General features: G+C 63.8%; 2 protein-coding genes across 2 annotated transcripts; both read left to right on the top strand.

Annotated features, from left to right (window-relative positions):
• Nucleotides 1-151: 151 nt before the first annotated feature.
• On the top strand, nt 152-3,414 carry RHTO_07711 (reverse transcriptase; the record flags this gene model as incomplete). The annotated part of the gene is made up of 2 exons (XM_016421367.1): nt 152-1,444; nt 1,495-3,414. The coding sequence occupies 2 exons, from the start codon at nt 152-154 to the stop codon at nt 3,412-3,414; spliced, it is 3,213 nt and encodes a 1,070-aa protein (XP_016273960.1).
• A 663-nt stretch (nt 3,415-4,077) lies between these two features.
• On the top strand, nt 4,078-11,335 carry RHTO_07710 (reverse transcriptase; the record flags this gene model as incomplete). Its single annotated transcript, XM_016421366.1, has 7 exons — nt 4,078-5,926; nt 6,038-6,517; nt 6,610-7,022; nt 7,075-7,188; nt 7,561-8,371; nt 8,522-10,744; nt 11,013-11,335. The coding sequence occupies 7 exons, from the start codon at nt 4,078-4,080 to the stop codon at nt 11,333-11,335; spliced, it is 6,213 nt and encodes a 2,070-aa protein (XP_016273959.1).
• Nucleotides 11,336-11,692: the final 357 nt, after the last annotated feature.

The raw sequence follows: 11,692 nt of genomic DNA, 5'->3' as shown, positions 1-11,692 counted from the left end.
GCCGCTCGACAACCCGCCAAACGCCCTTGACAAGCCGTGTGACCCACCTGACTCCCCACCCTCGGAAGGGGTGGCGGTCAGTGGACCTCTCGCAGCGCTCTCCACCAGCGTACAGAAGCTTACAGATGTTGTAAACTCTCTCCACACGCGCATGGACACCTGGGAATTGAGCAACCGCTTTGCAATCCTCCAGCGAGACGCTACGGACCCTCCCCCTCCGCCAGCGCCAGCAGTGCGTTCCTACGCCGCTGCAGCAGCCGCAGCCCGCCCAGATGCGCCTTCCGAACCGCCAGCAGCGCCCCGCGTTTCCGCTCCCTCAAAAACCCGCGCCCCGCACCTCCCTCATTGCCGGCACCGCGGACCTCCCCGCGACGCACTTCCTCCGCGCCCTCCCCGAGCACCGTATCCTCCCCTGCATGCGCAAGATGATGGTCAGCTCGTCCCTCAACCCCTCGACCCTCGTCTATGCCCGTCGCATGGAGAAAGGCGACGTACAACTCGTCACTCGCGGACCCTCGGCTGCCGACCTCCTCCGCCGCGCCCTCTCCGCCTACTCGGCCGAGATCTTGGTGAAGATGCCGGTCGAGGCAACGTTGTTGGTGCTGCACTGGGTGCCGGTCGATGCGGACGAGGTGGAGGTGCGAGAGAAGGTAGAGGAGTGGGTCGGCAAGGAGGGGAAGGTTGCCGGAGCCAGGTGGCTGTCGCGGCGGGCGGACAAGTCGTATGGGTCGTGATTGGTGGAGCTGTGCAACGCGGAGGACGTCAGCGTGATCCTGCGCGAGGCAGTCTGCCAGCTCAGACCCGGAGTGTGGGTAGAAATGGAGAGGGCCAAGTCGGTGGCGGAGAGGAGAGCCGAAGCGAGCCAGCGGGCAAACAGGGCGAACGCACCCCTCAATCCCGACACCCGCACATCCACCCCGGTCCACAACTCCGCCGCTCCCTTCCCCTTGCCCGATCCGACCATCCCAGCCCCGCCTCGCACGCCACCCCGCTCGACTGGGTACGCAACAATGGTCTCCGGGTTCCTCGGCACGACGGCGAGCCGAACAACTCGTCGCGGATGATGGTCGACGAGTCCTCAGCCGACGGCCCTTCCCGCTTCCTCGAGACGCCGTCGAGGGCATCCCTGCTCCCCCTCCCTCGTTTGCCGACCCCGACAGTCAATGACCTGCGACCCGAGCCAGTGGCGGACTGGTCGATGGATGTGGAAGAAGAAGGGGGCGGAAGGGAGGCGAGAGGCGAGTCGGAGGGGGAGGAGGACGTGTCGACGGAGACGGATGGAGCGGCGCAGCCGGGTGCGGGAGGCGTGAGCGAGAGGGACGGAAGGAAGACGGAAGAGAAGAGGAGCGAGGCGAAGAAAGGGGAGGGCGAGGAAGCGCCGAAGGGGAGGGAGTCGAGGAGGCTGGCGCTGAGGGAGAAGAACCTGTTGCAGACCGAAGGAGTGGTCAGCACTCGTTCTATCCCTCCTGCCAGGCGTGCTCTGCGCGTTCGCAGCGTCGTCTTATCGTCCGAGGACGAGTTGCTCCTCCGCCCCAACCCGCCGCCGCCGCCTTCGCAAGTGAGGAGGACGACGAAGACGAGCCTCCGCTTATGAGCGAGCTCGTCATCGTCACGTATAACATCCAACGCAGTCCACTCGTGTGGACGCAACTCGTCAACTCGCCTGCACTTCGGCGAGTCGACGTCCTCCTCCTCCAAGAAGTGCCCCGCTCCCCCCATCCTTTGCCGCGCGGCTGGTCCCTCGTCCTCCCTCCGCCCGTCACATACACAACCGACGAGCCAACTCACCCTCGATCCGCCGCGCTCCTCGCCCCTCGCTTTCCACCCTCCTCCTTCTCGCAACTCCCGATCGCGTCGAGAGACGTTGTCGGCGTCCATCTGCGAGTCAACGAACACGAGTCAGTACGAGTTGTCGGGGTGTACAATCCGTGTGCAGGCGGCCGCTCTCCGCCAAACCGCTCAGTCCGAGACGTCCTCCATGCCGTCCTCGCCTCGTCGCCGGCTCAGAGCACCCTCGTCGTCGCCGGCGACTTCAATCTCCATCATCCCGCCTGGGACCCGTCTGTCCTCGAAGCCGTCAACGAGGCTGAAGATGCGCGACTCACCTTCAAGGACGCTGGACTTGTCCACCTGCATGAGGCGAGCGAGGCAACCTGGTCGTCGTCGAGGTCGAGTTGGGTGCTCGACCTGGTGCTGGTGAATCTGCGCTCGGAGGAACGACTCGTCAGCTCAGCTGTCCACGAGAAGCTCGAGTGCGGATCGGATCACCGCCCAATACGCACCATCCTTGCGGTTGAACGAGCAGAGTGCCCGCCGGCCTACCCTCGTCGCCTTTTCCGCAAAGCCGACCCCTCAGCTATCCTACGCTCCTTCTCAAAGCTCGCCTCCTCATCCACCGCCCCTGAGGCCCTCCTTACACCAGCCGACATCGATGCCGAGGCCGAGGTCCTGAACTCGCTTCTCCGCGAGACCGTCTCGGCCGCCATCCCGCTGGCCAAGCCGGCGCGTTCACGCTTCGCGCACAGGTGGTGGAACGCTGAAGTCGCAGCAGCCGTCGAGGAGGCGAGGCGAGCGCGGACTCGCGCGTATCGACTGAAGGCGAGAAGAGGCGAGGGAGAGGAAGGAGAGAGGGAACTGGCGATACGGAAGGCGCGGATGGCGACGAATAAGGCGAAGGCAGTGATCCGGCGAGAGAAGAGACGAGCGGAACGGGCGGAAGTCGAGGAAGTTGATGAGGCATCGTTGTGGAAGGTGGTGAAGAGGAGATTGGGGGAGGGAGGATCAGCCGCCACGTTGACTCCGCCACTCAAGAAGGAGGACAGGACGTACGCGTCGTCGCCGATTGACAAGCTGGCGCTCCTCCAACCTGTCCTGCTGCCGGTGGTTGAGGCGCCAGAGGTCGAAGTCGTCGTGGATGTCGAGCAGGCCGCCTACAAGGGGAATGGGAGGACCGTCAGCGGGGTACAAGTAGGTCACCAGTTTATTGTCCTACCCGCTACGAGTCCAACAGACGACGGCCACGCGAGTGAGCACAAACGCACCTTCGCAGAGTCGCCCACCGGTCTCGCCAGCCGAGTCGACCTGGACGCCGCCAGCGATGACGACAAGGTCGATTGCGAATGGCCGGACCTGCAGGAGCACGAGGTCGAGTCAGCGCTCCGTCTCGCGCGCCCTTTCGCCGCTGCCGGCCCCAACGGGATCCCCAACTCCGTCCTCCAAGCCACCTGGCCTGCGCTCAAGACCCGCCTTGTCCCGCTCCTCGCCGCGTCGCTCCGCCTCGGACACCTCCCGACAAGTTGGCGCGATGCGACCGGCGTTGTCTTGAAGAAACCAAAGAAGGAGGACTACTCCCTCACCAAGTCGTATCGGTTGATCTGCTTCGAGCGCTGCATCAGCAAGCTACTCGAGTCATGAGTCAATCGTAGCAAGGCGCATCTCGCACCTCGCAGACTCGCTCCAGCTCATCCCGCCCAACCACTTTGGCGCCTGACCCGGCCAATCCGCCGAAGACGCCGTCGTCTGTTTCGTGGACGAGATCCGGCGTCAGTGGAGGAACGGGAACGTCGTACTTGGAATCGCCCTCGACGTTGCGAAGGCGTTCCCGTCAGTCCGGACCGAGGTCCTGGTTCAGGACATGATGGAGAAGGGCTTACCGCGCTCACTCCTCCGCTGGGTCGAGTCGTTCATGGCAAGCCGGACGTGCATGCTGCGATTGGAAGGAGTCAGCAGTGAGCCAGTCGAGTGGAGGAGCGGACTACCGCAAGGCTCACCTCTCAGCCCGATCCTGTTCCTCCTCTACAACTCCGGCGCACTCAAAGCGTGCGAGACGAGGTTGTCGACCGCCTTCGGCTGGGTGGACGACTTGAATGTCCTTGCCTGGGGAAGGAACGTTGAGGAGGCGGTCAGCGCAGCTCAGCAGATCATCCCCGGCCTCGAGACGTGGTCGGCAACGCACCACAGTCTCTTCGAGCCCTCCAAAACCCTCATCACGCGGTTCTCGCCCACACGCAACCGCTCGCCCAACGACCCGAAGGTCGTGCTCTGCGGCGAGGAACTAGCGACTCATCAGCACTCGGGATGCTGGACGTCACGATCGACGAGCGGCTCACCTTCAAGGAGCACATGGCGGCATGCGCGTCGAAGGCGTCGAAGGCGCTCGTGGGCGTCGGGCTGCTGGCGAAGAGTCGAGGCGGGCTGAAGGCGAAGTTTGTCCGGCGTCTTGTCGAGGCGGTGGTGATGCCGCGACTGACGTGGTGTGCAGCTGCATGGCACAAGCCGGGAACGACGGTCAGTAAGGGGCTAGAGCGAGTACAGAAGGCCGCTGCTCGCCTCGTCACGGGCGGATACCGCACAACATCTCTCGCCGCCCTCGAAGTCGAGGCAAATCTCCTGCCGCTCAACCTGCGCCTGACCCACCAAGTCCTCCGCCTTGCTCTGCGTCTCGCTTCAAGTCCGTCAGACTCGGCGCTGCATGCTCGCTTCAGCCACACACAGAACTGTCAGATGCTGCCTCCGCTGCAGCTGCTGGTGCTCAACCGGCTTGTAGGCTCCGCCCAGAGCAGCCGGCGCGAGCTCCGTGGCCTGGGGAAAGCAGGAGTCGCTGCCGATAAAGCGCTCCTGACGCTCGGGGCGTTCCTTGTCGACCTCGACTCGGTAGCCGGCACGACGCCCACCACACCCAAACCGACCACACCTACACGCCCTGCGACCAGCACAAAGGTCAGCAAGGCGCCCATCGTCCAGAAATCACCCCCAAAGTCGACATGCTCTGACGCGCCGACCCCGCCCCCGGAACCTCCCTTGACCGCCAGGACGCTCGAGAAGGTCCTTCAGACCGCTCTGAGCCCTGTCTACGCCCGCCTCGACACCCTTGAGGCGTCACGAGCCGCCACCGCGGTGATGCCGCCAACCCCTCCCTCATCACCCCCACAACCCGCCGACGACGACCACGACCCCGGCAACCGCTCCTTTGCGGAAATCGCAGCCGCTCCTGCTGCCCTCGCATCATGGCCACGTCCGTCGCCCATCCCGGCCTCGCCGGAGAAGCCCGTTGCGAACTCGATTGCCGCCAGCAGCCACCTCGTCCACCTCTACGCCCAGCCGGCCCTCTCCGTCGCGCAAGCCCGCCAGACCCTCGGCATACCCGCCTCGGTCCCAGTACGCCAGACCAGGAAAGGAGACGTACTCGTCCACCTCCCAACCGCCTCAGTAGCCGCCTTCCTCCGTTCCACAGCCGCCGCCGCCGGCCTCGCTCCTGCCACCCCTCTTGCGCTGTTCGGGCTAGTTGTGCACGGCGTGCCGAGAACCGTCAAGTCAGAGGACGAGGTCGCTGAGGCGATGGAAAGGAGGGTTGGCGAAGTCGGCGCCGTGAGGAGTGTCCGAGCGCTGCCGTCGAGGAGGGTGGGCGCGCCGTTCGGATCGTACATGGTGGTCCTGTGGAACAACGAGCACGTCAGCCACTTCGCCAGTGACGAAGGACGCCTCTGGCTCGCCCCCACGGTCTGCGCGAGGTGCGAGAGGGCGAGAGGGAAGAAAGAGATGACGCACGAGGCGGAAGCGGGCAAGGCGGCGGAGAGGGTCGCGGGAGACGCAAAGCAGGAGCAGGCAGGTGTGAAGAGCAAGGAGAAAGTCCCAGCAGATGGGCACGAGGTGAAGAAGCGGGAGAAGCGCGAGGAGAAGGAGAAGAAGGACGAGCTGGCGCGCGCGAATCTCGCTAAGTCCGGCCGCGGCTCGCTCGCAACTTCGCCCTCGCTCGTCGGGAACAGATGCAACTTGCCCATTACAACCACTACAACGTCCTCTACGCCCTCGAACCCGTTCGAGCCCATCCTCCCGCCCGGACTGTCCGAGTTCTCCATCAAAAGGCACGGCGACGACGACTTCGGCGCCGTTCTCGACGAGACTGTTGATTCTGCGGGGGCAAAGGGTCAGCAAGTAAGTCCCACACCTAGCGAGTATGCAGCCCCACGGCTACACGCACCTGCAAAGTCAGACGGAGTTGAAACCCGCGTCAGCGAGGACTCCTCCCTTTCCGCAGGCCCGGGAAACGCACCTGTCTCGCCGTCGCGCCGCGCACAGACCACCACCAACCACCACATCGACGCGACGCCATCCACAGGAGCATCTGCCCCCTCAACCTCCAACATGAACCTGGCCGACGACTCCCCTCTTTCGCCGACGCTCGCGGCCCGCCGCCAAGACGCCTCAGCCCCACCCTACCTCGAGTCCGAACCCACCAGCGGAATCTGGTCTCACATCCCGTCGCCGCTCGCCGACCGCCCAACCCAGTACCGTGCCATGCCGATCATCGAGTTCGAGTCGACGCCGAGCGAAGCCAACCAGTCCTGGGCGGACGAGACTGAGAAGGCGTTCCCAACGTCGAAGGCGGCAGTCGTGACAAGCGGGAAAAGGAGGGAAAGCGAAGAAGAAAAGTCGGAAGGGAAAGAGTGGAGAACAGTCGGAAAGGTGAAGACGCGGGTGCCAAAGCCACCGCCAGTGACGGCAAGGGGAGCGATGGGTGCGAAGGGGGAGTCGGAGAAGAGAGTGACGAGGGCGCGACGGATCGTTCAGCCCAAGACGAAGGAGAATCTGCGGACGATACCGATTCAGTCCCGCCCCGAGTCACCCGACCCCCTCGACCTTCTTTCCCCCTCCCAATAAACATGCGAACACTCACCATCACCACGTACAACCTGAACCGCTCCGAAGACAACCTCCTCCGCCTCCTTGCCAACCCCAGCTCCGCAACCACCGACCTCCTCCTCATTCAAGAACCACCCCGAGACCTCCCCGTCATACCGTCGTCGTGGCGCCTCATCATCCCTCCACCAACTTCGCTCCCCGACGACGAACCCGCGCCCATCCGCAACATCATCCTCATCTCGATCTGCCTCGGTCCGGCCGTCGCGACACAAGTTGCGGTCGAGTCAGGCGACGTCACGGCAGTCGATGTCGAGCTGCTGCACGGCGAGAAGATTCGCGTCATCAGCATGTATAACCCCTGCAACGAAAGAGGGAGGGAGGTGAGGTACCTACCTACCTTACAACCACTCCGTCTCATCCGTCCTCCCGCAGCTGCTCGCCTCAACGCCGCGGTCGTTCCTCGTCATCATCGCCGGCGACTTCAACCTGTCGCATCCAGAATGGAATGAGTCAGTCGGCAAAGCGGACGAGGCGGCGGAAGAAGCAGTACGCACCTTCTCCCAATTCAACCTGGTCCACCTCCTCCCGCCCAACACACCCACCTACTACCCACACACCCGCTCGCACCCGCCGCGCCCGCTCGACCTTGTGCTCGGATCCCTGCGCGCAGAGGAAAGCGTCGTCAGCTGCGGTCTCGCCAATGACCTTGAGTCGGGCTCCGACCATTGCCCCGTTTGACTCGTCCTTGCCCTCGAAACCGCCTCATACACCCCACCTCCACGCCGTGCCTTCCGCCGCACGGACCCGGATATCCTTGAGCGTGTCTTCCTCGACGAAGCCGCCCACCTTGAATCCTCACCCCTCCTCTCCCCCGCCGACATCGACACACGCGCGGAAAAGCTCACCTCAGTCCTCCAGATTGCCATATCCGCTGCAACGCCCTTCGGTCGCGCCCGAGCCGGCAGAGTCACACCCTGGTGGGACAAGGAGCTCGCAAATGCAAGTAGGGCGGCAAGGCGCGCTGCCAACCGCGCGTTCCGATTGCGGAGCATCGAAGGGCGCAAGGAGGAATGGGAAGAAGCCTGGCGAGAGAAGAAGAGGCGGAGGAACGAAATCAAGACGATGATGCGGCGGAAGAGGGAAGAGTGGGAGGAACTCGAGATGGCGAGCGTGACGGAGGCGACGCTCTGGACGACGGTCAAGAAGCGGATCAGCAACTCCGCCGCCGCCAACACCTCGACCCCACCGCTCCAAAAGGAAGACGGGACGCACGCGACCTCTCCCTCCGACAAACTCGCCCTGCTACGCCCGCTTCTCCTCCCCACCGTCCCTCCCAACCCTCCCAACGCGCCCACAACTCCCCCTCAACCAGCCGCTCTCCCGCCAACTCCACCCCCACCCGCCTGCAATTCCGACATGTCACCTTCGCGCTGGACGGTACCGCAACCTGCAAAGGCGGATGACGAGAGGAGAGTCAGCGGTGCACAAGTAAGCCCTGAGTTTGTTGTCCACCCCGCTACTCGAAAAGCAGACGATCGCCGCGCGAGCGAGCAAGAACGCACCTCTACAGAAACATCCATGAGGACGAAGAAGACGGCGGCAGCGGCGACAACGGCGACGACGGCAGCAAACGCGACGAAGGCGAAGGCGAAGGCGAAGGCGAGGGCGAAGGCGAAGGCGAAGATGGCGATGTCGACGGCGACGGCGAACGACGAGGCGAAGGGAAGAGGTGAGGAAGGAGGGAGAGGGATGGTTCCTGAGGGTGAGGAACGTCAGCAAGTACGTTCTCACCTGTCGTATTGCAACCCTCCAAGGGCTACGCAATCGAGTCGTTACAGATTTGAATCCCGCGCAAGCGAGGCCACCATCACTCCCGCAGAACTCGAGGAGGCCGCACCGCACGTTCCGCCGACGCCGTCCTTGCCCTGGCCGGACCTGCACAAGGGCGAAGTCGAATCAGCAATCATGCAGGCATGCTCATTCGCAGCGTGCGGACCGGACGACATACCCAACCACGTCCTCCAACTGCTCCTCCCTCTCCTCCTCCCGCACCTCGTCTCGCTCTACCGCGCCTCCCTTTGCCTCGGCTATGTCCCCCGAGCCTGGCGTGACGCCTCGTGCGTCGTGCTGCGCAAGCCAAAGAAGCCGGACTACCGTGATCCAAAGGCGTATTGGCTGATCGCGTTCGAGAGGTGTATCGCAAAGGGGCTCGAGCGAATCGTCGCAGCTCGCCTATCGCATCTAGCCGAATCGTTCGGGTTGCTGCTGCCGTTGCATTTAGGCGGGCGCCGGAGGAGATCAGCCGAAGACGCGGTCGTCTGCGTTGTCGACGAGATTAAGGGTCAGTGGCGCGTAGGCAACGCGGTTGTCGGGCTCGCCCTCGACGTCTCCAAGGCGTTCCCAAGCGTTCAGACGGAGAGGCTCGTAACGAACCTGGCGACCCGTGGCTTGCCCAAACCCGCCTGCGACTGGATCCGCTCCTTCTTGAGCAAGCGGTCTTGCACCCTGCAACTCGAAGGCGTTGTCAGCGAGTCAATCGAGTGGAACAGCGGGCTACCTCAAGGCTCACCCCTCTCGCCGATCCTCTTCCTTTCGTACAACGCGCCACTACTCGAGGCCTGCGAGATGACGTCGACGTGCGGTTTTGGTTGGATCAACGATGTGAACGTTCTGTCCTGGGGCAAGACGGTCGACGAAGCGGTCAGTGCAATGAACCGTATCGTGCCGAAACTCGAGTCCTGGTCAGGCCTCCACTCCTCCGCCTTTGAGCCCACCAAGACGGAAGCGACCATCTTCCTCCCATCCGCGCGCTTGATGCGTACCAACCCACCCCAAGTCGTCCTCCGCGGCCACCGTATCGAGTTCAATGCCACGATGACAATGCTTGGGACGAAGATCGACTCACGGTTATCCTTCCACGACCACACCTCCCTCTGCGCCTCCCGCGCCTCTAGATCCGCCACAGCCATATTGTTACTCGCGCGATCGAAGGCCGGCTTGAAACCGAAGTTCGTCCGTCAACTCGTGGTCGCATGCGTCGTGCCGCGACTGGTCTGGGCGGGTGCGGCGTGGTACGAACCTGCGAAGGGAAGAGACCGAACGAGGGAATTAGCGCGTGTACTCAAGACGGCGGCAATGGCGGTATGCGGTGGCTTCCGCTCCGCAGCAGGCAAAGCGCTCGAGGTCGAGTCCGGCCTCCTGCCCATCCACCTCGAACTCGACCGCACAGTCTTCCGCCTTGGCCTCCGCGCACTGTCTGCGACCCCCGAGCACCCACTCCACGCCCGTACCGTCCGCGCTCGCCGCTCTCCAGCAATTCGCCATCCCTCCCCTCTCGACCGCGCACTCGACTTCCCGCTCCTCCACCACGCGACATTTGAACCCATTCACCCATGTCCGATCCCGCCTTGGTCACCAGACCCAGCACCACCAGTCACCCTCGCCCGCGGTAAGGAGATGGGGACGTACGAGCACACCCAGCTCGTCAAGTCACTTCCCGCCGGCTCGCTCCTCGTCTACTCCGATGGTTCCATGGGCGATTCAGGCGTGGTTGGCGCGGGGATTGCGGGACGGCAGTGGGACGGCGAGTCGAAGGTCGTGTTGGACGAAGGAGAAGAAGTTGAAGTGGAGGAATGGGAGTCGAGGAGCAAGGGTTTGGGTCAGTGTCAGACGGTGTACGCGGGAGAACTTGCCGGGATCCATCTCGCCCTCCAGGCAGTCCAACACACCGCTGACCCTCCTCCTCACATCCTCCTGTCCGTCGACAACACCTCGGCACTCTCCCACTCGACCGACCCGAGCCCGTCGTCTGGCCAATACCTTCGCCTCACGAACCGCGGACTGCTCGAGGAAATCAGACGCACCCAAGTGAGCACCACGATCCACCTCTCATGGTCGCCAGGCCACGTCGGCGTTGTCAGGAATGAAGCGGCGGATCTGGCGGCGAAGGAGGCGGTGCGCAAGCTGGAGTCAGCGGCGCGCGAGCTGGAGTCAGCGGCACGCGAGCGGGAAGAGCGGAGGGGACGCAAGGCGCACCTGAAGGGGCGTCTGGCGTTTGTGCCAGAGATGGCGGAGTTGTCGAGCGGGTCGAGCGAGGAGGAGAGTGAGTGGGAGGACGGCAAGCGAGGAGGCCGGTCGACCCGCCATCTCGCCAAGTCCGACCGCCTCACACAGCTCAGCGACGGCGGCTCGCCAGGCTCTCGCTCCCACCTCCAGCTACACGCCAGCGTCTCAGCGCTATGGACGGCGCACAAGCAGGCGACCCGCGTGAGGTGGGACGAGGAATGGCGTCGCTCCACCATCGGCCGCCAGCTCTTCGCCGCCTCACCGATCGCCTCACGCTCCTCTCGCTACTTCGACGGGCTCAGTAGACGACAAGCAACACTTCTGTGCCGTCTCCAAACCGGTGCTTGTTCCTCTCAACGCCTACCGCGCCAAGTTCGATGCAACTCGCGACCCGCTTTGCCCATGCGGCGAGGAGGAAACCCGAGAACATTTACTCCTTGCCTGCCCACTCTACGACGAGGCTCGTGACTCGCTCCTCAAGCACCTCCGCCTGCGCAAACTCCCCACTGTCGGCCTCCTCCTCGGCAACCCCTCCTACCGCAACCCTCTCCTCGACTTTCTTGACCGCACCGGCCGTTTCCCGCAACTTGCAAGGCCGCCAGAGGCGGACAAGACGGATAAGGAGTAGCGGTTGAGAGGAGATGCGAAGGGAACGCTCGGACGACCCGACATCACCCCCCCCCCTCCTCCTCCACTCCATCATCGCACCTTCCTCGCTCAAAACCGCGTCAAACCGCCTCCAACGCCTGCACGGCCTCTCCGACACCCCAACGGACTCCACGTTAACCCCTCAACTCGACCCGACTTTGCCGGAACGCCTCACCGCCGCCCTTCCAGACCAAGACCAAGAAACCTCATTTCTCGCTCATTTCGCAATCCTTTCGCTTCGTTTCAGTTTTTCCTGACTGATCACGACCCCCTCCATTCGTCTATCAACCTCGCTCAGCCCTGCGTCCACTCGCTGTCGTTATACTCCAATTCTTGA

This window comes from Rhodotorula toruloides, assembly GCF_000320785.1.
Source record: "Rhodotorula toruloides NP11 unplaced genomic scaffold Scaffold8, whole genome shotgun sequence".
In the NCBI taxonomy this organism is placed as follows: domain Eukaryota; kingdom Fungi; phylum Basidiomycota; class Microbotryomycetes; order Sporidiobolales; family Sporidiobolaceae; genus Rhodotorula; species Rhodotorula toruloides.
Note: the sequence above shows the minus strand (reverse complement) of the source record. Positions and strands in the feature narration are given on the sequence as shown.